At 41.2% G+C, this 25,614-nt stretch overlaps 1 protein-coding gene across 1 annotated transcript; it reads right to left on the reverse strand.

Annotated features, from left to right (window-relative positions):
* Positions 1-78: 78 nt before the first annotated feature.
* Positions 79-24,228, reverse strand: QPCT (glutaminyl-peptide cyclotransferase). The gene is made up of 7 exons (XM_041754233.1): positions 23,980-24,228; positions 16,792-16,938; positions 10,571-10,849; positions 5,017-5,193; positions 2,978-3,077; positions 1,440-1,556; positions 79-376 (listed from the first exon to the last, which is right to left on the reverse strand). The coding sequence occupies exons 1-7, from the start codon at positions 24,073-24,075 to the stop codon at positions 231-233; spliced, it is 1,062 nt and encodes a 353-aa protein (XP_041610167.1). The 5' UTR covers positions 24,076-24,228; the 3' UTR covers positions 79-230.
* Between the last annotated feature and the right edge of the window lie 1,386 nt (positions 24,229-25,614).

The raw sequence follows: 25,614 nt of genomic DNA on the forward strand, positions 1-25,614 counted from the left end.
TATTTATTTTCTGGGTTTTTAAAATATTTTCTTTCTTTATCTCTAGATGAAAATTAATGAGCAATTTAGGACGTGATGTAAATCTAGGATTTATTGATCATATATTCAAAGACACAGAATGAATCTATAGGATACAGGTTTCACATGGCATTTGTCTGGAGTGAGTTTAAGTTGTGCCTTGACTTCTGAATGTGAAACTAGATACAATTACCACAAACTAAGACAGAATATTACAAATGAAGATACTCTAACACAAAGGCTTGTAGGATTTTGTTTAGATTGTCAATGGTTGTTTCGTCCAAATTTTCTTCATTGTCATCCATAGTGTGCCAGACTTCAGGGAAAGGAGATGGGATCAGATGTAAAACTGGAACACCTAATAAGAAAGAACCAACTTGTAATCAAGTGCTTATCTCCAGTGAGTAAATTAGAAAGTATCACTCTTCAAACACAAGTCTGAGTGAGAGATCTGTGCCATATAACCACAGCTGATAATTCATCATTTTCTGTATACTTCTTTGTATCTTCCCCTTTTACTCCAAAACCATTCATTCATTCAACAAATGTCACTGTATTCAGTAACTAATTTTAAAGTGCTTACTACGTACCAGTCACTATTCTAGAAGTTGAGAGTTCATCAGTGAAAAGGTGAAGCCCTGTTCATACAAGAGCTTACATTCCAGTAAAGAAAGAAGCAAGTAAACAAATATAAAAATAATTTCAGAGAATGATAAGGGTTCTAAAGAATAATAAAACAAGGTAGGGGAAGAGAGAATGAGGGGCAGACAGCTGGGCCAAGAAAGATGTATTTAATGTTAGGGAAGGCCTGTTTGAGAATCTCACATTTAGTTAGAGATGTGCAACAAAGGGAAAAACAAGCTCTGATAGGAGGAGATGTTGGAGAAGAACAGAGTCATAAAAAGGAGATCCTTGTAGGTTATGGTAAAGACTTTGGGTCTTATTCTACATGATGGCAAGCCACCAGAGCTTTAAAGCAAGAATAGGGAAGAACAGAGAACAAAGAACAAAGAATAAGGAATAGGGAAGCAACTGCAAAAGCTAGGACCAATTGGGAAGCTACTACAAGAGCCCTTGAGGTGATTTAGACTTCCATCACTGCTTCCCTATTAATCAGAAAACACCAGAGTTACACAAATTATAAGAATATAATCTTACTCTATGAATAAGAAGGCAGGGTCAGTGGAATATGGGCTTTTATAAATATTCTAGAATGGGGGTAGGGGTTTAAGGATTTGGAATGACTTCTAAGAAAAAAGAGAAGTCATGAAATAGTGGACGATTTAATCTATGAAGTAATTACATCTAATGGCTCCTTATCCTTCTATATTGTTGCAAATAAAGAAAATACAATAAATATACAGTAAGTAAAAACTACATATGTGCACGCACATGTCCATACACACATACACACACATTACCTCTTCTTAAAAATGGAATATGGTCATCCTGAATCACCCCTCCATAACTATGATTCTGGAAATAGCACCTCTCCAAAGAGTGATCCTTGAGTAAACCTAATTTGTGGAGTTCTTGTTCTGCAGACAACAATTAAACAGTAGGTGATTATCAATTCTTAGCTGATCAATACTCAGAATTCACAGGGAATTTGAAATCTTGGCCATTGCTTTTAAACAATATGTACCAGTGAGCCCACTATACCCACGGCAATAAGCATTTGGGCTACACTTGCATGTACATTTCGGAGTAGTTCAAGGGAGAGAAGAATCACACATCTCTAGCTTTACAGGGGAGAACCTCCTTAGAGGTAAATACTAAGTTGAACAATGGAAACATGGAGAATGAGAAAACCAGAGGAAAGCCAGGGTGGGGGGTGGGGACAGGTTTACCTCAGACTCAGGTAAAAATTTCTCTTATAATATTCTAGATTTGGATATTGGCAAAGTCTGAACTCACGTGGAAAGTATGAATTGAGAGAACTGTTTTTCCTGCTACTTAGAAAAATACAAATCTATCCTGCTCCAGTAAAGTTTGTGTAGGTAATACAAATTCCTACACTGAAGTTTCTTGCCTCAAAAGCAGGTCTCCTGGCCTAGATTTTATCATAAATATCTATCTCATTTTCATCTCTCCCTGATGCCAATCGGCTTTTTGTGTGTGTGTGTGTGTGTGTGTGTGTGTGTGTGTGTGTGTGTGTGTCTGCGCACTACAGGGTAAGGAGTAGTGGAGATATGAAGGGAAGAATTATTCCTCTTTTCCTTCTCCAAGACCCATTTCTCTCTCTTGAGCCATAGATACTTTGTTTCTTTGCATGGCCTGGCTTGACCTTCTAGCCTAGTCTACTCTCATTTAACTGACACTACACTGTCTCTTAAATGACTTTTGAAGGATCTTGGCTTTCTCTCACATCCCAATCTCTTACTTCCTTAGAAAATAGGGATGATTCTAGATTTAAAGGAAAACCATGTCTGAACAAGGCAGGAAACAGAATATGGCAATGACAGAGATTTAAAAAAAAAAAAGAAAAATTAAAGAATCCTTTTTGGTATCATAAGGACTATGACAGTCATCATTAGCCAGCATGTTTTTCTGAGTGTTTTCTCTAGACATGCATTCCATACACTGCAAACAGGATTCTGTGAAAATACTTTCCAACCATTGCTAGGGATATGCAAATATTAAATGCAGCATTGTATGTTTCCAGTTCTAAATGCAGTCTCATGCAGGGAAATAAAGTGAGCCTACTGAAAAAGATAAATGGGAGCAATAAACTAGTCAGTAAAGCAAGAAAAAAGGCCAGCAAAGTATATTATATTTTCAAATAATATATTTAAATCTAAATTTTTGAACTTTCTTTTTTCTTTTTCTATTGTTATAAATTTGAATTTTAAAATGTAGCATTTTTTCATAGGGAGGAACTCGGCTTAGGGAATTTTAAAATGTAGCATTTTTTCATAGGGAGGAACTCGGCTGACCCTTTAGTGACAGTGGTGCTTACCAATCGCTTCAAGTCTATTAAACCATCTGGCAGATTTTGGAAAAAAATTGGGAAATGTTGGGTTGGGTGCTCCAATTAAATCCAACAAGACCAATAAATCCTAAGGGAGGAAAAAAAATTGTTTAATCACTGTCACCAAAACACATTTCTTATTCACCAATGGAAAAACAATAGTCAAAACTAACTGTATTTTAACAATTCAGAATAATCTAGAGAGCTGTATAAATGAAAAAAAAGATTTAATAACATTGTAAGTTAATTATCCTGAAGAACTTTTAAAAATCTTGCTTATGCAACCTGGATAAATGGCAAAATATAAAATTTTTGTGTCTGTAACCCCAGAAGGAAATCACTAAGGATAGATTAGAAAGAGGACATTCAGATGATATTTTATATTTTATTCTTTATTAAAAAAGAATACATTTACTTTTATTTTCAGATGGGATTCCAAGCCTTTCTGATCATCTATTCCATTCTACTTAGTCTTTATATCCTTAGTCTGTAATGATACAGCTGCCTAGGGAAAGCACTTGGGTAGTAACTATTTATTCCTCAAAGCAGAATATAGGAAAAATTTCTTGACTACAAGTTCTGTGATCTGCGGTCTCTGGATCCCATTTCCTCTTCCATCAAACCAGAAGCTCAAAGTTACTGGTTTTTAAAGGCCCCTTCTGATGATAAGTCTCCATAATTACGCCAGTGTTTCTCATTTGAGCCGTAAAACATCACCAGGCTTGAGGACTCCCTGAAGACTACCCCCACATTAAGAGCTCCTGATTTATATAAATGAGATAACATGCAGGTAGATATGTAGCACAGATCCTGACACATAGTAGATAAATATTTGCAGAGTCTATGATTCTAAAGACACAATATCTATTAACTCATGAATGATGATTAAATACATTCATCAGGGGAAAACGGGTTTATTTGCAATAAGACTATATTCACAAAGTTGGATAACCATCAATATGGATTCATATATTTGGACTGATAAATAACTTTGTCCCTCCTCTTGATCAACCTGGTCTCCCCTCCTCCTTTGAATTTCGCTTTTTAGCCACTTGGGCAAAGGACTGACTGAATGAGTGCCAACCATATTTCCCTGACCTATTATGAGCTGCCAACAGACAACAGTATGGAGAGAATGCCGGCATGATGTGTTAGAGCCACAGAGGACACTTAATGTGGCTATTTGGACTCCAGGGTGAAGGTCACTGACATGGCAAAGGAAAGGGATGAGTGGGGGGAGTTAGGAATAGGCTTTGAGTTCACAGATAGGCTGAGGGCAGGGATGGATGAAGACAGGGAAGAAATGAAGTCTCAAGGATAGCATGAGGTTAGCTGTGGTTAGTGAGGATCTAAGACTGAGTGAAGGTCAAATATGGGAAGAGAAACAGAGTAAGGAGAGAACTCAAAGGTGAGATGAGGAACTAGGGATGGAGTGTGGGCCCAGAAATGGAAATTAAAATGCGGCCATGCATTGCACCCATTACTCAATAATAAGAGCAAAGTTTTAAGGCAGCATCAAAAACGTTACCATCCCCATGCAATGATATTATACCAAAACACATCTGACACAATGTCACATACACACTTGGAGTCATTACAATTCTTTGAGGACATCAAGGAAATTCCTCACTCCCATCCCCAATAACATGTCTCACTCGCACTCCAGTTCCCAAGACCCCAGCCTCCTCAAGCTTTGTAGAGGCCTCAAAAAAGGATTTGCTCTCACCATCTCTCCACAGAACTAGGGAATGTGCTTCCATTGAACTGAACTGAATCTGATGTTTCCTTAATCTTATTTTTTTTTACATTATTTTAATTAAGCTCAGTCAAACATAACTTCTAACCCAGAATCATTCTTTTCAGCTCTGGGATTCCTCAAAAGCCCAATGCCTGCCAAGGAATGTTCCATAATAAACACTCTGCTCCAAGACTGCAGTGGCATTCTTAGGTCTTTAATTGGCTTTAGCTTTGGTTTTCTTTGAGGCAGAGCCTGCAGCTGCAACACCATGAGAATTCCCCAGACTAACCATGCCGTGCAGTTGGTTGGTGTCTTTCGCTCCAGGTGGGTGTGGGGTTGATGCCATCTTGGGAGCTAAGTGCCGAGATCCATACAGAGAATCATGAAGAGACCAATGAAGAAGAGCCTCTTCCCCATCAAAGAAAATTAGCTGGAGTGAGAGATCTGGCTTGGAGTCTGGAATTTTCTGGTAAAAGGAATAGTAAAAAGATAGCAAAAACAGGATTTTTAAAAGACAAGATAGTTTCCTATTAACTGGGCAAAAGTACAGATATGCCATGAAGAAAAGGAAGATACCAGAGCAAGTAAAAATATGCCAAAATGTATTTTGTACCACTTTGCCTCCAAAAATCAGCCCATCTCCCACAGTCTTCACCCATATAAATATCACTTTCTCTGAAAATAGAAGTCTTGTATTTTTTCTTACTCCTTAGAGAAATTTGAAACTCTGATATTGTCATGGTGAGCAAGGTGAGGTGACACATCACCCCGTTCCCCTCCAGAAGAATGTTTTGCCCCTGCCACCAAGAGAGCTGTCCGCAGGTCTTCAGCTGTTAGCCCCTTTCAGGGACAGCCTCAGCACCTCCAGAGCTCCCCAGGGTTGGCTCACACAGTTGTTGAACGTGCACTGGCTGATTGACTTTTTCTTCTGCCTAATCCCACTTCTCTTTCCTCCCTGCTACAGCTGTTAAGCCAGGGCCACTCGCTCAGAAAGGACCTGAATGCTTCATTCCACGTCAGTGCACATTCCTGGGAACACGCAACCTGAAATAACTGCAAATCTTCTTGCTTCCCACATTATTTGAGTCTGTAATTTTTAAGTGAATCTAGGTCCAGGGATCTGCCTTAAGGAATGCAACAAGGACACAAAGAATAATAATTACAGCCTCTCCTGTGAAGGAGTCTACACGTCAGTTGTGTTAGGAAAGATATATATGCGAGTGACAAAAAGCGACAACAGTCACAGATGCAGCATAAAACATTGCTGGGAACTGCACAGAATGAGAGGTCAAATCCTTGGGGTGTCAGGGAAGACTTGATGAATCAGTATTTGAGCAGAACTTAGAAGGGCTAGTAGGATTCTGGTCAATTTTATACTTTTTACTGTCACTTCTTGCTTTTCTGATGACTCCTACCCCCACGGTCCTCCAGCCCCACTGGAATCCCTGATCTGTTAAATCCTTCACCTGTTCACAATCTTTCACCCCCATGAAGTATTTCACTCCATATTCCACAATCATTCTAACCACTCCCTTGCCTCTCACCACAGTCAATTCCCTGGCCTCTCTCTGCCTTGGTTAAGCTCACATGGCAAAAATATAACCTTTAGACCACCTCTCTGCCTACCTTGTGCCTGCATATAGTTAAAGCTGGCTGAAGAAAAATATACAACCATTTGCTTCTTCCACCTCAACATACTCCTGGGGATATGCTCCCATCAGACTGAAGTAAATCTGAGATCTCCCTAATCTGTTATGGATATCATGTCTCCTCTTATCTCTCTAAGGATTTTTTTTTTATTTTTTTAATCTCTAAGTATACTTAAAACAGTGTCCTTAAGTTATCTCCTGCTCCTTGTGCTCTATTTCCTCCAAATTCATTTTTCAATTCGTATCATTTTACTCTCTTTCTTTCATGCTGGAAACCATCCTCAAATGTCTGGTCACCCTTTGTGTTTATTCATATTAAAGAATGAGGTACTAGGGGTGAGGTACTAGGAGTGGCACAGCTGGTGGAGCATCTGACTCTTGATTTCAGCTCAGGTCGTGATCTCAGAGTTGTGGGATTGAGTCTCAAGTTGGGCTCCGTGATCAGTGGGGAGTCTGCTTGAGACTCTCTCCCTCTCCCTCTGCCCCTTTTCCCATCACTCCCTAAAAATAAATAAATCTTAAAAAAAAATTAAAGAATAAGGTACTAAAACACTGATTAGAGACACAGATTGGTTGGTTTTACTAGAGGGTAATATGGTGCCCAATTGGTGTTTTCACCAAAAGCCCCTCAAATCTTGAGTCTTTTTCATGAGGTAGTTCAAATTCCCCAGAGAAGAAGCATCCAGGTTCCCACCTGAGGGGTACAAGCTGAGTGCTGGCTTTCTTATGCTGATAATGGGGCAAAGGCCGGGGACCTCACTGTTCAATGCACAGACTTTCACCTAATCTTTTTTATTTCTATGGGACATTTCATTCCTGCCCTCCTCTCTATGTGGCATCCTCACATCCAGAACTTCCCTCCTTTAGTTTCTCCAGAAAAATTATCCTGTCCTCTCCTATAAGGGCACAGGTGGCATCCTCACCTATCTGCCAGGGATGGGGTAGGAATCTATATATCCCAGGACTCCTTGTGCTGACTTACAAACGCTTCCCTCTCAGCCCCCAGCCTCACTTGTAACTCCCTCACTATCTCCACCAAACCCTGAGCCACTTCAGGAGTTTGGCAGGGGACTACTGACTTTTCCACTTCTTCCTCAAACTGGGGAAAAGGACTTCTCTCTACTCAGACATGTCATTTGTCATTTCTCCATTTACCTTCTGTCTTCATAATGTGGTTCCCATTAACACATGTTCCCTAGTTTCTTCAAAGATGGAATTTTCCTAATTGTTTTAGGGTGATTTCCCAAGATGGAAAAAAATGTCTTTATCATCTGAAAATTAAGTTATTTTTATATGCTAATCATCACAATTGTTTTAGTATCACTCCTTAGACCACAAGAATATTTATAATGTATTTATTATAATAAGTAAATGTATATACATATAAATATAGTTTATTATACTGAGCCTCTCCATAACTCCTGAGAGCATTAAGCACAGGATGCATCTTGTCTGTACAATACATACGTATTCAGAGTTTAATAACTCTAAGTAATTAAACAGATTTTCTCATTGGCTAAAGGTGTAAGGTACATACTTCAGTGGAGACATGGTAAGTTTCCAGTTGTTTAAAGGGCCTTGACTGGTTTCAAAGCTCTAGTTCCAAATCAAACAGCACAATAATGAAACACCAGAGCAGATTAAGATTGCCTGGGACGAGAGACATCCCACTCATGCATGCCCAGGGTAAAAGCAAGAGCAGGAAATTTTCATATTGTATAGGTTTGAAGGTTCAGATGCCTCACTGAAATTTCAACAGGTGAGTGACTCCAGTGGTCAGTGCAATGGTTTACTTTCTGTTCCAATCATTAAAACAAGAGTGGACAATAATACTGAGTCCCATAAGGCACCTTGTTCTTTTTGTATTTTTTTTTTTCAGGATTAGCAAGAAAATAACTGTGGCCTTCAATTTCTGGTAACTCAATCTTGGATCTGGGAAAATCTGTGTGGCCTGATTTGTGATGGTCTTTCAGTTCTTCATGGTAATATGATAAATGTCTTGTTACCAGTGTCAACATGATCAGTGAATTATCTGCAGTCTTTGCCCATCCAAAGCTGTATCAGCTAATGCTGCAATAATAAGGGATAAATACCCACCCCAAACTTTTTTTTTAAAGATTTATTTATTTATTTATGATAGACATAGAGAGAGAGAGGCAGAGACACAGGAGGAGGGAGAAGCAGGCTCCATGCAGAGAGCCCGACGTGGGACTCGATCCCGGGACTACAGGATCGCGCCCTGGGCCAAAGGCAGGCGCTAAACTGCTGAGCCACCCAGGGATCCCCAATACCCACCCCAAACTTAAAGCAACACTTATGTGTCCTCCTGGGTCTGTGGATCAGCTGGGGGACAGCTGATCTAGGCTGGGTTTGATTGGAGGAGCTCTGCCTCACCATGCAGTTATTAAGCTTGGCTCTGATCCACATGTCTTATCCTCCCCCTGAAACTGGCAGGCCAGCCAGGGCATGCCCTTTTGGTCGTGGCAAAGATGCGAGAGAACAGCCCGATTACACAAGCACATCTCCAGTCATTGCTTGTGTCATATCTGCTAGCATCCAATTGGCCAAGACAAGTCAAATAACCAAGGCCAGAGTCAAGGAATGAGAACATACAAACTGCTACAGTGGGAAGGCAAACGATGAGAATGTATACCTGTAATCTTACTACTGGAGGGTTGCAGAGAGTTGGAGCAATAATCCAGTCTATTCTCCTGTCCCTCTCCCAGGTCACAATTCACTACCACCTACCCAACCCATGACAGCTGAAGAACTTAAAATAACTCCTTAATATATAAATTTATTTTAAAGTACAACTGGAAAAATGAATCTGATACTCTTCACATTTCAATCAAAACTAGTCCTTTTTTTAATTGCCTACATCACCATTACTTCTAGGAAAAAGGATAATTAAGAGAATGTGTGTGTATTTTTTAAGTGGGGATGTCCAACCAGCAACTCATTCAGCTCTGTCTGTCACTAAAACCAGGTATGAGCTACATAGAAAAAGGTAAAGGAGTTCACCCAGAGAAAACACACCCATTCTACGGACTATGCCTTTCATTTAATCTCCTTATGGTAGAATGCAAACATATCAGCCTCTAGGTAAAGGAGTTCACCCAGAGAAAACACACCCATTCTACGGACTATGCCTTTCATTTAATCTCCTTATGGTAGAATGCAAACATATCAGCCTCTAAACTCCCCCACCCAATTGCTAAGGAAAGGTACTGGTTAAAAGCAGAGCAGAGGATGGGAGAAAGACATTATAGAAGGTTCAGGAAACAAAATAAAACAAAACAAAAAAACAGTGAAAATGATACCAAGAGGTTACAAACAATTCTTGCTTTCTTCAAGTTCAGCATATCCAGTAAAAATAGAATCAAATATCTCTATTACTTCCATTACAAGATAAACCTTTTACTTCTTTACCTCCATTGTAGCAGAGGCCGGCCCCTTCATAAAGCTCTCAAGGGGAAAAAAAGGCATTTGTTGCCTGCGAACAAAGTTTTTTGTTTTTGCTTTGTTGTGTTTACTTGGTTATGAGTGATATCTGAACAAAATGTCTTCATCTAGCTTAGCACTTTTTTCCAATATACCCTTAAGAACAGAGACTGAAATAACATCTGAGAGTCCCAGAAGCATTTTGAGCTGAGAACATAACAAAAGCTCTGCTATGCTACATAAAATTGAGCCGAGATTCACAGATAATAACAATAATGCATTTTCTGCTCCATGCTTTTCATCTTGATATGTCTGAATTACCCACTCTCAGCACCACTTTACAGCAACCCCCTCCCCCACCTCAAGAGCCACATCTCTCAGATTAGAAGGTGATGTTTCATGGCTACATAAACAAGAAGAAATCCACATACTTCTCAAACATATATACCTGTACCAACTGTACACCTGCTTCATTTGTTGCAAAAAAATGTTACATTTAATATGTACGCAAATTTAGGTAATCAAGTGCCAATGAATAAATTCACTCTCATGTATCTTAGATTTACCCCACATGGTTAACATTTCAAATAGTATAATCTTCTAATTAATATTCATTTTAACTCACATCATTTTGCAACAGATTAGTAAAGTACATTTCTAAATGGCCTTCTTACTCTCCCAAGGATTCTAGAATTCACTCTGAGTTTTTCTAATGTGTTTTATCCCAAGAATATACGAGACAGAAACAAATACCTCCAAGGAAAGGAGTTGCTTGTCTAAGGCACGGGCAAGTTCCAACAACATTGCACATGGCACGGCTGAATCAGTGGCTCCCACAAACACCCTGTTGTCCCAAGGGTGAAAATACTTGGAGTCGTAGTGACAGGCGAGGACCAAGTGTCGTTTAGCAGTGGGATTGAGGGTGCTGATGATATTTGAGAAAGACCGGTATCCATAGGGTGTCTGACTCAAGAAGGTGTCTACTTCCAAGACCCAGTCGGCTTGAAGTCTCTGAATTCTCTGCATGATGTGCTGATCAAAAGGAAAACCAAAATTTCAGATCTGGACAGTTTCCATTGGTTAATTCTATATATATTTTAATTTTGTGTGATGTCTTTCAAGTTAAAAATGCAATACATGATTATGGAATTAATAGCAAGGATCATAGAATTAGTAGGAAGGATTCCTCTCCCTCTCCCCTAACCATCGACTTGCAAAGCAAATCCCAATCCTTAGTATTAACCAATGTTAATAGTCTCATGTATATTTTTCCACACCATTCTTATTGTTTATATGAGTATGCATTAGCACACAAACACATATTTGGCAAAGGAGTACATGTTTCTATAGGAACCTACTTTACACATGATTCTGCTCCTTGCTGTTCTCATTTAACAATATAGCAGAGTCATTTCTACACATCAGGAGACAGAGACTCAGTTTGGTACATATTAAAGTCCACTTTCAATATTTCTAAGAAGCAAAGAAGGTATCTTGAGAAGTCAAATCTACCAAGGTCCTACAGGTCTCCACTCCTACAGTAAGCTCTTTGAGGGCAAAAACAGCAAATGGTAGCTCCTTTTGTCCCAAGTGCATAGCATGTACCCCAAGGTCCGCAAATACTTCAAAATGTAATATATGCTAACAAAAGATACTGATGGTGTAATGAAGTCCCATAGCAAGGGGATGGTTGGGGGATGGTTGAGGTCCTGTCCACTTTAAGAATCAATAAGCAACTCTGAACCATAAGGACATATCACATGGTTTTCCTTTTGCACCGAGGTAGATTCAAACCCCGCTACAAATGGCAAAAATAAAAAGGATTCTATTTTCACATCTCTTGATGACCTGGAACTTATGACTAATACATTGACTGACAGGTTGCAGATGGAAAAGAAACACCACTTTCGAGACCAGCAGTGCCTTCCCTAGGAGTCTAGAATGCGCGATGTAAGGAGATACAGTGAGCTCACTGCTGTTCCATTTGTCCTTTTCCGCCTCCATTTTCTCTCATTTCATTTTTCTAAGTAAGTTTCATTTATCTTGTTTTATTTTGAAATATTGTATACGTCTTTGTAAGTTTGTCTTAGAGGACTGGTTTAAAACATCAAAAGACAAACTAACCACCAGCAGAACTGGCAATTTGTTCCACAATTAACATTCAATAGGGATGAAATTTGAGGTGATAAATAACTCATAATAACTAGAAAAGAATGGAAGGGTTTTGTCAGGGTTTTGGGGGTTTTTTTTTTTTTTTTTGAGGTTTTTCCCCCCAAGGAAATACCAGATTTTCTAGCCTACCCAACTCTTGTGTGGCCTGTCGTAACTAATGGGACATGACACATAGGCAAAGGTTTTGGAAAAACCGTGGCAGGAAGCTTCCAGGAAAATAACTAAACTAGAGAGAGGACAGTGATTCTCCACTCAAACCTGCAAAAGCCAAATAAACAAACATTTCGCTGATAATCACTCCCTGCTTTCCATAGTGAGTTGGACTTTGGCCACGATAGCATGTGTGCACAGTCCCTTGCCTTTTCTATTACAAGTTTACAGGTTCTCCTTTCAAGTAATAAAAAGAAATGTTTCTAACCTTTTTAAAATCATCACTCATATCTCATAACTTTGTTTTCATCCACAATTCTCAATACTGGGCTTTGCTCACAGTATTAAGTTATCACTAAATAGAGGCTGACTGTAACTAATAAGTTAGTCTCAGTGAGAATACATAAAATTATATGATATCACACATTAGTAGTTTGAAATCACTTTGCATCTCAGATAAGCTTTCTACAGAATATGAAAATAAGTTATTCCCAGAGTTTGAGAAAAAGAAAATTTTCCATAAAAGGGGTCATCTTAAAAAAAAAAAAAAAAAGGCATATACTCCAGAACATCTGGTATCCAGATGATGAACTGCTTCAAAGCCAATAGCAGCTTGTGTGCTTACAAAAATGAATTGAGATTTTAAAAATATATATCTGTTAGCTTTGTTCAGCTAAGGTCTCACACACAAACCCACTGCTCAACTACTAAACAGGTTGCGGACATAATTTCTGATACCTTATGTTGACACTAAAATCCACAAAAGCATCAGCAAATGCCCCCAAAATTCTCATTGAAGCAACCTTTTAAACTTTTTTATTCAGTATAAATATTTTTTAATTATCTTAGCAACGAATTTCTTTATAAACAATCGAATTGGCTCCATAATCTAATTAGGTCACCAATATCCCTTGCTATGCTTTTGGCCCTCGGGCTTAGTCTGCAAGTTCCCACTGCAATTCTCTAGAGTAGGCTCCCAAAACTACTGCTTTGCTCACTAGAATGCCCTAAGTGGGGAATGCTTCCTGAAGCCTATTAGCAAGAACTCAGCCCCCCTCCCAATTGCAAAATGCAATTTAGGATATAGATTGTACTTGGATTATTCTTGATTTATTTTTTGGAGTGGGGAAAGGAGAAAAAGAAGGATGGAGAGAGATAAAGATGAATATATAGAGACAGAGAGAGATAAAGACACAGAGAGACTGACACTGAGTAGATCCAAAAAGAAAAGGATACAAAGATAAAGATAGAGATGAAGAGAAAGAGAGACAGAGAGTGAGAGAGGAAGAGAGAGAAAGATAGACATAAATATGACATTCTACTTCCGGGGGTTAGGGAGAGCCTAGGCATTGTAGGTTAACATCAGTCAATGATCCTGGGTCTAACTGAATTTCACTTAAATTCTCATTTCCAGGTTCCAAGAGACAATGATAGTAGTAGACCTGGTTTGTTTGGAGAAAGAAGATTCTACAGTATTTGCACCCAGTCTACAAACAGATCATTGTAAGGATGCTGAATCCTGCCACCGGAGACTTTAGGGTATCTATTCCTTCTTGGACATACCACATATTCGTCTCTTGGGCTCCATGCTGAGGGCTCTCCATCCAAGACCCTCCACCTAGGGATATCCACACTTTCAGCTGAAAAAGCCCAGCTTCAGCTTCTCAGATATACTATTCATCTACAGGGAGATTTCAACCCTGAAATTTCTAGCTCGCTTCTTTTAGGCAAAGTTTCTGGCTTGCTCCTTAGTGAGATGTTATCATCTTGATCTTTAAACCATTTTTCCTAATCCTATCTCAGAAAGAAATCACTGAAATACCCCAAAATTTCACATGTTTATACTGTTTACTTTCCAAATGAATTCTCTCCTTAAAAATATACTCTAAAAATCCAATAGGCATCATTAAGCTCATTGATCAGAGGCAATAAAAATGGAGAGTATGGAAGGCACCTGGTTGGCTCAATTGGTTAAGCACCTGACTCGATTTGGGCTCGGGTCATGATCTCAAAGTCGTAACATTGAGCCCCCATATTGGGCTCACTACTCAGCATGGAGTCTGCTTGGGATTTTCTCTTTCCTTTCTCTTTGCTCCTCCCCTCTCTTAAAACAAACAAACAAAAAATGGAGACTTTGGGACATTGTTCCTATATTATTCTCTGAAAAAGAATCCATAGCAATGCATATCTTTACTGATAATTGCAAAGGTCAGTTCAATAACCAATTTTATACCAAGTCCATGTACCTCTAGATTTGGGAGTCTTATCTAGTTGTAAGTGTGAAACTCTATAAATTACAAAACATCTAATCCAGTACTCAAAAAGGTTTCAGGAAAAAAAAGTAGATTTTCTACTATTCTTGTTTGAATTTAGTTCTGAGTGACAGGTACTAATCCTGGTCAAATTGAGTCCATTAACGTAACTCTCTCATTATATCCTAAGCATCATCTATCTCTTCTAAAGCAGAAACCCTTTATCTTGCATAGCTTAAGGGCAGCTCTCTAAAAATTCATGATGATTTCCTTCTCAAAAAACTATAAAACTGAATCTCTTAAGTGAAATTTCCATCATAACCATCCTGTTCGGATTACTGCCACATCAGCTAGAACATGCATAAGCAACCCAGCAAACAGGTCCCAACACATTCCAAAATACTGTCAATAAACTTCTCATTTGCCTCCACCCCACATGATGGCATGGAAAGTGTTATGTGTTCCATAATTTTGATGTATTTTTTTAATCACAACAGTGTCTGTGTGTATTATTTATGCTATATATTCTGTTGAAAGCTAAATATAGATCCAAGTAGCAATATTTGTTGAGTTTAAGAATTTCTAGAGCCTCCGGGCAAGGAAACTCAGGTCTGAAGTATTCATATATGTTTCTATGTATGCACAGCCTCCTGATCAAATGGTATGGGGAAATGAAAGAAGTTGAATTGAGTGAGTGAATCTATAGACCTATTTTTTTTTTTTTTCTAATGAGGAACTGAGGATTTTGGAAAGCCCCAGGAAGCATCCTGAGCTTCCTTTCAGAAAATGCTTGGGAGATGAGGCCTGGAAAATATCATTGAAATGAGTGGTATGTGTCTCATTCTCCAACTCAGGCAAGAGAAGATCCAGGGCTGGAGACATTTGTGAACACACACTACAGAGTTGGTTCCTCCTAGCCAATGCTCTTTAGCGATAGGATGTAGGAGTCAAGCAGATTTGGATCCAAATTCTGGTCTCATCACTACTATGTGTATATCCCTAACAAGTTAATCCATATAGCTAAATCTCAGGCCTTTTCCATCTGTGGCACTAGGATAATAATAGTACCCACGTGATAGCATTGTTGTGAGGACCAAATGAGAAAAATCCATTCAAAGAACTCCATAAAGGACCTGACAAAAAACAGTGCTCCACGAAAGTCATCCATCATCATTATTATTCCTTGGTCTGCCTAAAGGTTAGAAAGAACTAAGGTGCTCTTTGGTTCTCCACTGTCTAATTCCTTGGGAGAAACAGATGTTGTTTGGTTGGAAGACAAGAGCCTAGTGGTGCAACAGACGATGGCTATCCTGGTTAGATGCGAGAGGCAGGAGCCGTGTACTGGGCACAAAGGATGAGCATAATGGCTGTGTTGCTGGGCCTTGCAGGTGTCACTCTACTACAGAAGTGAGGGGTCAAGGTCTTTTGCCTGGAGAGATAGGCAGGTGGAGTACACTCAGAGGAGGATTTGAGGGGCTAGTCTCTCCCCATTCTTTCTTGAGCTCCCCCTTGAAATGGGGCTATTTTGAAAACAAAAACCAAACAAACAAAATGGTCATTTAGAGGTGGGATATCAGATCACTTAGGAAGACTGGCAGTAAGGAGGCAGAGACATTCAAGGTCTGGCCCAACTATGGTTTAATTTACCTCCTAGAGCAGTGTCTTTCAAATTACAGTGGTAAAATCAGTGGATCTTGAAATCAGTTTACTGCATCATGACCAGCATTAAAAAGCAAAACAAAACAAACCAGTAAAGTAGAATGAACAATATCAGAGTAAATCCCAGGTGATGAAAATAATAAGAGTGCGGATTTTTTTCATGGAAGTTTTGTGTTGGTTAAATCTATTTTTACCTTTGTGTGTATAAAATCTAATTCTTAAAAGTTTTTTACTATTCTTTTTAACATGAATCAGAAGTTTCAGAAGCATCCCACTTGTGCAAGTAGCTTATCACTATCACTGATCTTGATTTTCCCTCCAGGGAGAATACAATTTCCCAAGAGGAATGAAGACCTGATAAAACAGTAATTCACCCATGGCCCAGAATTGTCAGGCAAGGACCACCTAGGGCTATTGACTTTGGGGGTTAGGATCCAAGGAAATGTGGTTGGGTGCCTGGGGATATGTTATAGAAATGACCAGGAGTTGAATGTTTAGTACCCTATCTGCTGTTGTACCCCCACAGAAACTGGACACATAATTGATTTAGATTAACATGTATCACTCAATTCAGAACAGACATTCACGCTCAGTTGCTTGATTTTCTGGGTCGCTTCTTCTGGTGAACAATAAGATGAGATGACAGACCTGAATATCAGACAAAAACTTGGGACATGATATTATCTCTCATGTGAAAGCAAAGTGTTCAACAACCTTCTGGTCTATGTGCCGCATCCTCACCTGGCGAGCAGCATAGCTTCCAGGAGATCCCGGGTATCGCTCTATAAGCAACGGTCGTAAGTCATTTTCCCACATTTCAGAAATATTAGTGCCTTCTGCAACTTGTCGAAGAGACGATGAATTCAAAATGGCTGGTTCATGATAATTCTGAGGATTAAATAACATTATTTAACTGGATATCATTTCATAAAATGGTCAAGACTCAACCCTGAAACATTTCCAATAGAGAACTATTTCCTTTGAACCTCAAACTAAAGAAATAGCTCTTACATCATAAAGCAAATTAAACTACTCAACTTTAAAACTGGCCCTTTAGATCTAGAAAGTTTCACTGTTTTGGCAGCTTATTTTAAAAACAAAACGAACCTAATGCATTGAACCTGAGAATTAATATTTGGCACTTCCTGTGTAACTTGTAATAATTTTAGTACAAATATTTTGTAAAACTAAGATTTAAAATATCAATTATTAATCTCCTATTCTTAAGAAAACCCAAGATTTTAAAAACTGCAGCCAACAATATGATTATACTTTATTATTACAATGGCTTTATAAAAAGGCAATATGACATTTCAGAGGTGCCTGTGTTAAGCATCTGCCTTAACCTGCCAGAGTTCTGGGATCAAGCTCTACCTCTGGGATCCTTGCTCAGCAAGGACCCTGCTTCTCCCTCTCCCTCTGCCTGCTTCTCCCCTTGTTTGTGCTCTCTCTTTGTCTGTCAAATGGATAAATAAAAATCTTAAAAAAAAAAAAAAGGCAATTTGGTGAAGAAACACTGTCTTGGAGTCAGAGAAGTTGGATTCAAAGCCCCTGGCTGTTGTTTATAGGTTGTATGACTTTGAGCAGTCCCTGAATTTCTCATTCCCCTCAAAAAACCTAATAAAGGAATTTGAGCTACATCTTCACTGTCCAGTATGGTAACCACTAGCTGTATATGGCCATTAAGCTCTTGAAATGTAGTTAGTTGAATTGAGATAGGCTGTAAGTGTAATATTCACATTAGATTTCAAGGACTTAGAATAAAAAAATGTAAAAATATCTCATTAAGTTTTATGGTAATTATATACTGAAGTGATCATTTTTTTGTAAATTAAGTTACATAAAATATATTTTTAAAATTAATTTCACCTATTTTTGCTTTTTTAGTGGAGCTACTAGAAAACCTAAAATTCCGTATGTGCTTCTCATCATATATTTTTATTGGACAGTTCTAAACTACATGATCATTGAAATTCCTTCCAGCCAGAGTTTGATGATTCTATAATCCACTACATAGTACACTTTTTAACTTCAGTTAAAATATTTAAAAATTCTATTAACACCCACACTTTTAGGAACATTTACCTATTAGCTGAGTTAACCTTAACTTAAAGAGCTAAATATACATAAATATCAAATGTGTATTTTGGGGGTTTTTTGTTTTGTTTTTTTGTTGTTGTTTTCAAATATGTATTTTGGTTATGACTTTATGCATGCTGTATTTTCTTGCAATACTAATAATAATGAATCATTCATTCATTGCATGTTTATCAGGTACTCAGTGATAGAACATGTCACTCCTCCCACAGGGAAGTGGATGATTGATCAGGTGATTTCTTCCCTAAGGGGAATGATGAAGGTAACTTTAGGATATTAAGTTCTGTGGGGGTTTTTTGTTTGTTTTTAAAGATTTTATTTATCTGAGAGAGAGAGTGAGCATGAAAAGGGGGAGGCACAGAGGGAGAAGCAGGCTCCCCACTGAGCAGGGAGCCCAACACGGGGCTCAATTCCAGGACCCCAGGATCATGACCCAAGCTGAAGGCAGACGCTTAACTGACTGAGCTACCCAGGCACCCTGAATATTAAGTTCTTTGGAATGCAAAACAGAAACCGGGGGAGCCTTGTCTACTTCACAGATCTTTCCAACGCTACTGTTGGTTGAATATATCTCAGTGATCACATAGGTATTTTCATTCCATGTGGCTAGTGAGAAACTGTGGAATTAAAGAATGCCAATTGCCAAATTATTTATACTCTTCTACACTTGGCTGTGTCTCCATGTTACTCTCTGGGGTGATCATTACAAGGGCAGGGGCTGTGGGTTCAGACACACACTCTCAACTCAGCTCTCCACCCCTCACTAGCTGTTACTCTGGCAAGTTACTTAACCTCATTAAGGCTCAATTTCCATCTGTGAAATGGAGGTAATAACACCTACTTTCTAGAGTAATTATAATTAAGAGAGCTAATATATGTAAGCTATCATAGTAAACATTCAACAAGTTATCATTCTGTTATCATCTATCAAACACAAAAGAGGTATAGAATTTAGAGCTGGAACGACCACTTATAGATTATCCAGTCCAAACTCCTGGATTTATGTCAGTGGAAACTGAGGTTCATAGAGACCAGATGATTTTCCCAAGGTGATAGGAAAGCTCCAGGTAAGTCCATGAAAATATCTGGGTTCCATGGATTCCCAGTCCTCTGCCCCTCTGCTGCCTCCCTGCCTCATCTGTGAATTGCCAGTTACCCCTAAATGTGGATGTTGTGCCTGAACATCTTAAAGTTAGTCTTCGTTTACTGATATAATTTTAAATATATGTCCTGCATAAAATTGTCACTGCAGCCTTTAAATCCCTTGGTCCTTTCAGGACCTCAGTCTACTTAAGTTAGCTCTCAAACAGTGCTTGGAGAAGAAAGCTGACACTAACAGACAAAATAACAGAAATGTGAAAAGGGCAAAGAAAAAACTAGAGGTAAGAAGTGGGAAGACGTCTATGGTTAATTACTCCTTAACCAGGCCTGTCTGGTCTTTCCTGTCACCTCGCTGGCCCCAGGTCAGACCACTCACCCCAGTGCACCAAGCTTCAGTCACCCTGGCCACCTTCCAGGTCCCAAAGCAGTGGCAGACTCTGCTCTACACAGTCTCTGCACCTGCTGTCACTTCCGACTTGCAGGCTATTTCTTCCCTCTTCACCTGACTCCTTCCTGCTTACTCAGATGGTGACTTGGAGACCACTTTCCTGTACGTCAACCTGTTTAACATCTGATTTCATACAGGCCATCCGCTCCACGAGGGCAACGATTGTCTTTATAGCCCAGTCCCTCCCGTAGCCACACAGCGCCCGGGGCATACTGAGTACTCAGTCAATATTGGGTGAGGTCATCAAATAAGGCATTGACAGATGAACAGTATCTCTAAAACTGTCTTTAGAAAAGCCTGTGTCTACATCATAACAAAGCAAAATGAACATTATAAATAGCAAGTCAGTTAAATGAGAGAAACAAGCAGCTACCTGCTGCAAAGAGCTTTAAAAGGGGCTATGATTCAATTTTGGTGTCTTTGCTCTTTTTTAAAATTTCTCATCTCAGGCCACCTGGGTAGCTCAGTGGTTGAGCGTCTGCCTTTGGCTCAGGGCGTGGTGCTGGGGTCCTCAGATCAAGTCCCACATCGGGCTCCCCTCGAGGGGCCTGCTTCTCCCTCTGCCTATGTCTTTGCCTCTCTGTCTCTGTGTCTCTCATGAATAAATAAATAAAATCATTTAAAAAAATTTCTCATCTCAATACCTGTGATGTCTAGAACTGGGCTGGCCCAAGGGCAGTCTCTGCGACAACTGAGAACTGTTCTGTCAGGAAGGCTATCTGACCAGTGACTCCTTTTCTGTTTCGTGTCCATTACTGCATCCCCAAGCCTACCTGTTCACTGTGGACTAGGTCCTTCCTGGTATGTCCACAGTAGGGAGGAAATCAAGCTCATGGTTAAATGGGCAATTTATGGCAATCTGTAAAAGAGTTCTTAAAAGATTTAAGAAAAAAACTGGAACAATAGAGAACCCTCCAGCATTGCTAGCTGTAACAGATACCATAGATTAAATAGAGTTGAGAAATAGCACCAAAAAATGCTTAATGGACGAATGAAGCGTAAGTTCAGCAGACAGGCCCATTGATTGATGCTCCTCAAAACCCAGAGTTTCATGTGTTGCTCCTCAATCTCCTGGGCTCAGCCATTTAATTAACGTGCTTCAGTAAAGAGCCCTCCTCTCCCTGCCTCGTTGGGAGGAAAGATGCCCCTGTGAAACCATACGAATAAAAGCTTCACAGTCAGTGAAAGACAGAGAAGGGAAAACAACCACACTCTGTTAATTATTTATGCCTTCCTAGTCATTAAAGCCCTGTACAGAAAAGCAATGGCCTCTCCCAACCAAAATGGTGCCCATTCAACTTTCAAGGAGCCTTACTCTTAGAACCCAATAAATATAAACATCTATGCGGAGATGAGAGGAAGCTGTGAGAGAAGAAACCTGTAAAGAAACTCTGGGCTGGACATGAAGAAAGTAAATGAGGCAAAAAAACCGCACTGAGCCCAGTGTTAAGTGCAAACCCCAAAATAGTCTAGGCTTATTTCAGTGAAAAGACACATAGACAAGTTTCTTTGGTATAGGCATTCTCAGAGGAACAAATCTCTATTACAGCCCCTGCCTTGTCTTTTCAGACAGGCAGAAAGGACAATAAGTCTGCTTTGGGTGACAAGAATCTTTCAACTAAAAAAGTGTGAACCAGATATCCTGAAACATCTCCTCTAGGCTAATCACATGGTGCCAGGCCAAAGAGGGTTTTAATTACATAATTTGTAGAGCTGGTCCCACTTGCAGGGGGATTTGAGGTCCCAAGCCATTGAATTAGAGGGAGATCATTATAGAAGCCCAGAGACTTCAATTCCAGTTTTCATTCCATATGAGTGTCTCCCAGATAACCCGTAGTGTCTCCTGTGTCTACCAGTAGATTCAACCCAGCCAGCGTTTACAGAAATCCTTCTGTTGTGCCCAATGCTTCTGACATGACAAATGCAGTCATGGAAAAGTTGAGAGCTGAATAAAAAAAAAGTTCTGTCTTCTTTCAATGCAATAAGCCCTCTACCTAAAAGAAAAGCAATGTAGGCTTTGAACTGACAATTTGTTGTTTTTTTTCTAAAGATTTTTAAAATTTATTTATGAGAGACAGAGAGAGAGAGAGAGAGAGAGAGGCAGAGACACAGGCAGAGGGAGAAGCAAGCTCAATGCAGGAAGCCCGACATGGGACTCGATCCCTGGTCTCCAGGATCACGCCCTGGGTTGAAGGCCGTGCTAAGCTGCTGAGCCACTCAGGCTGCCCTGAACTGACAGTTTGGAGTCAAATCCAGATTCCCGACTTACTGGCTATGAGTAGGAAAGGCCTACTTATCTGTAAGGACATTAGAGTACTTACCTGCCAGGTTGTAGAAGCTCAAAAAAAGGCACATTTTGTCTTTCAACTCCTACCAATATCCAGCCTACCACCGACCTCCCTGTGCCTGCCTTGGAGTCTCCATTGTGGTTTCCCTAAGAATCATGGTGGGTAAAGTGGTGAATGGCTACGGACTTTTAAAACATGGAAGAGGGGAACCTAAAAACCTTCAGAATATGTATAACTCCAGAAGTAGAACAGTGTGAAGTGCTGAAAACAGCAGTTAGAGCATGTCAGAGGTGATCCTGGAGGAGGACCCCTACCAATACATTGGTTCCCAACTTTATGACAGAACAAGTTTGGAAATAACCCAAATAACCAACAATAAAAGGACAGTTAATGAACTGCCTTCCTAATTTCTGACCAGGAAGGTACTCAGGATGAAGGGAAGAAGGGAAGGATTTAGGTATGGAACTCAATGTTCCTTGATGGATGTTACTCCTACTGAACACCCATGGAAAGTTTTTCTTATAAGGCAATTATTCTTGAGTTGCCTTCCCACATCCTCACCAGGTTCCCTGTGGCTGGTGGTCTCCACATGGAAGCAGGGGCACATTGTGGCGTCTAAATGGTGAAACTAAGGAAGCATAACACAGAGAACTATAGTGGGCTATTTATATACACAGGCTTGTGGCTGGGTGCAACTCTGCATGTGACCCAGACAGGGCCCGTGCGTTCACCAGTGCCCTGTATTGCCAACGTGTCAGGAAATACAAGCATACCATAAGCATTTAAAAGATGTGTCCAGGGATCCCTGGGTGGCGCAGTGGTTTGGCGCCTGCCTTTGGCCCAGGGCGCGATCCTGGAGACCCGGGATCGAATCCCACGTCGGGCTCCCGGTGCATGGAGCCTGCTTCTCCCTCTGCCTGTGTCTCTGCCTCTCTCTATCTCTCTGTGACTATCATAAATAAATAAAAATTAAAAAAAAAATAAAAAATAAAAGATGTGTCCAAATAAATAAATAAATAAATAAAAGATGTGTCCAACAACAGGGGCACCTGCGTGGCTAGTCGCTGAGTGTCTGCCTTTGGCTCAGGTCGTGATCCCAGAGTCCTGGAATCGAGTCCCGCATCAGGCTCCCTGCGGGAAGCCTGCTTCTTCCTCTGCCTGTATCTCTCTGGCTCTCATGAATAAATAAAATAAAATAAAGATCTGTCCAGCAGCACCGTCAAAGTTTATAACCCTTTACTGTGTTTCTTAGTACTTTTTAAAGCATATTATTTTGCTCCAATAATTAACATATGCATAATTTCCTAGCAACGTCATGATTTCAAAACAGTCACACAAGAAAAAGAAATCATTTCGAACCTAGTTACTTCACCAGAGGAAACTGGCATCCCAGGTTCCTCTTAACAAATCTCCCACCTACAACTAGATACATTGCTCTGACAACTGCATTTGTTCTCTTTTAAGAAAAAAGAAAATGTTTTAAAGTGAAGCTGGTCTCCAGTTAGAGCCGCTCCGCTTAAAAACCTTAAACGGGAGCACGCGCCTGTCCAGACGCCGCCTGGAGACCGGCCGCCCCAGGGCGTCGGCGGAGGCAGCGCAGGGGCGGGCCGCACCCCCCCGCGCGCCCGCGCCCCCGCGCAGCCCAGCCTGCAGCCGCGGGCCTCCGCGGTCCCGAGTGGGCGGCGGCGCGGCGGAGCCCCCGCACCTCGCGTCTCGCGTCTCGGCCGCAGCCGGCTGGACACACTTCCTGTGCCTATCGGTACCCGCATCAGACCGCAGCCCACGGGAGGCGGGTGCCATCACTCACCCCGGTGGCGTCTCCAGGGCAGCCCCGGGGCCGGTGAGGCACCCCGACCGGGACGCGCAGCCCCGCTTCGCCCGGGCCGGGGACCACCGCCCTGCCCGCCTCCCCACCCCGCCTAGGTGGGGTCTCCGGGCCCGGCGCCCGCGCGCGCCCCAGCCGCCCAGGTACAGCCACGCAGCCGCGCCGCTCACCTTCTCCTGGACCCAGTCCACCGAGCCTCGGCGTCTGACCCCCCGGGCCGCCAGGGGCAGGGCAGCCAGCAGCAGCAGCAGGTGGACGGTGTCCATGGCACGCCGGTCCCCGCCGCCTGCCGCCTCCGAAGCTGCCTGGGCGCCGGCTCCCCCGGCCGCAGGCGGTCACGAGCCCGGGAACGCGCGCCGCCCGCCGCCCTCCTTCTCCACCCCGGGTGGACTGCGCCCGCCTCCCCATCGCCTCCCGGTCCCCTCCCCACTGCGCTGCGCAGGCCGAGGACGCAGCTCTCCTCCCCCCACCCGCGATCCTCGCAACCCCGGGGCTGGGCTGTCCCGGGAGGCCCGAGCTTCCGAGCCTAACCCGGGGAAGGAGCCGGCCACTTCCTTGTCCTGGAGAGGACGAAAGGAAGAGACAGGGAAGAGGCATTTTTATGATCTCCGGTGCCTGGTAACTGGGGATAGAAAGGGGAGGGAGGGTTCATCAGACCCTGTGTGGTTATGAAGTGTTTTCCCTCAGCTCTTCAGGAAGGGTTGGACAGGGGATCGACGTTCCCTGAATACTTCTGTACCAGGCACTGTCCTAGGTGCCTGGCGCTTCCGACGTCCCTTCTATAATCTGCATAACCACGTGAGGTTGGTATTAACCCCACTTTACAGATGAGGAAACTGAGACTCCCCCTGCACCAAGCCTGAATTAGAACCCTCAAAGTATTTCCTTTATAACAACCCAGCCTATCTTTACCTTTTTCTCGCAAATAGTTACCTTGCCTTACGGGCAACAGGTCATCTTACTCCCCAACTGAGAGGCGTGATCAACGAACGTGATTATCTGAAATAAATGAGATCGAGAGTGTTCCCCGTGGCTCTTTAGGTGGTCATCTTCTCCAACGCATGCCCCCAAAGGGAAAACCCAAATACGAGTGTATTTACTTTGTAACGTCAATGACCAGTATCACTGGCTTTTCAAGGTAATCCTAGAAAAATAATAAAACAATATCTCAGTTTTGTCTGTAGGGATGTGGTCTAAGTTGTGAAGACAATTCCTTCACCATCCTCTTTTTCTTCCAGACAATGAGGATTAGGGTGTGGTCGGCCTGCCTCTTTTTCTTGTAACATTTAGACCCCAGAAAAATCAGAGCAAGGACACCGAAACAGACCTATTTCCCCAAAATTGAAGGTCTGAAGGCAAAGAAGTTGGCCAGAAGACTCACCCACTCTGTCTCCTAAACTAAGAGTCAAAGACAGGGCAGGCCTGAGAATCCACTGTTCTGCCCTCCTCTGGAGCTGCAGGGGAAGACAGGATGAAGTACCTATTTTCCTGTTTATTCTCAAAATTACTGATCCTATTCATGTCTGAGAATTCTGAGTGACAATTTAAATCTACAGGCTTAAAATTAAATTCTTTATTACCTTCAAGGATAGTTCTTCTAACAATCAGACTACTTCAGAATTCTCTATTAGTATAATATTCAGAACAAAAGCATTGCCACATCTTCCAATATGTTTCCTCTCTTGCTGCTTAAGCCAACCTTGAAATAGTGGATTTCCTGAGTGGCTGGGGAAGAAACCACCTAATTGTTTTTCGTCCGCTGTTACCTTTTTATCTTTCCACAATATGATTCCTGTAAGAAAAGG

The sequence above is a fragment of the Vulpes lagopus genome, chromosome 5 (genome assembly GCF_018345385.1).
Source record: "Vulpes lagopus strain Blue_001 chromosome 5, ASM1834538v1, whole genome shotgun sequence".
Taxonomy (NCBI): Eukaryota; Metazoa; Chordata; class Mammalia; order Carnivora; family Canidae; genus Vulpes; species Vulpes lagopus.

What these genes read in the sequence shown, in the direction of transcription:
- QPCT (XM_041754233.1), bottom strand. Translation starts at nt 24,075, where the DNA reads ATGGACACCGTCCACCTGCTGCTGCTGCTGGCTGCCCTGCCCCTGGCG. An exon ending in AGCAACTCCTTTCCTTGGAG is followed by an intron (nt 5,194 to 10,570) that starts GTATTTGTTTCT and finishes TCCTTTTACCAG; the next exon opens with AAAATTCCAGACTCCAAGCC. An exon ending in TAATAGACTTGAAGCGATTG is followed by an intron (nt 1,557 to 2,977) that starts GTAAGCACCACT and finishes TGTTGTCTGCAG; the next exon opens with AACAAGAACTCCACAAATTA.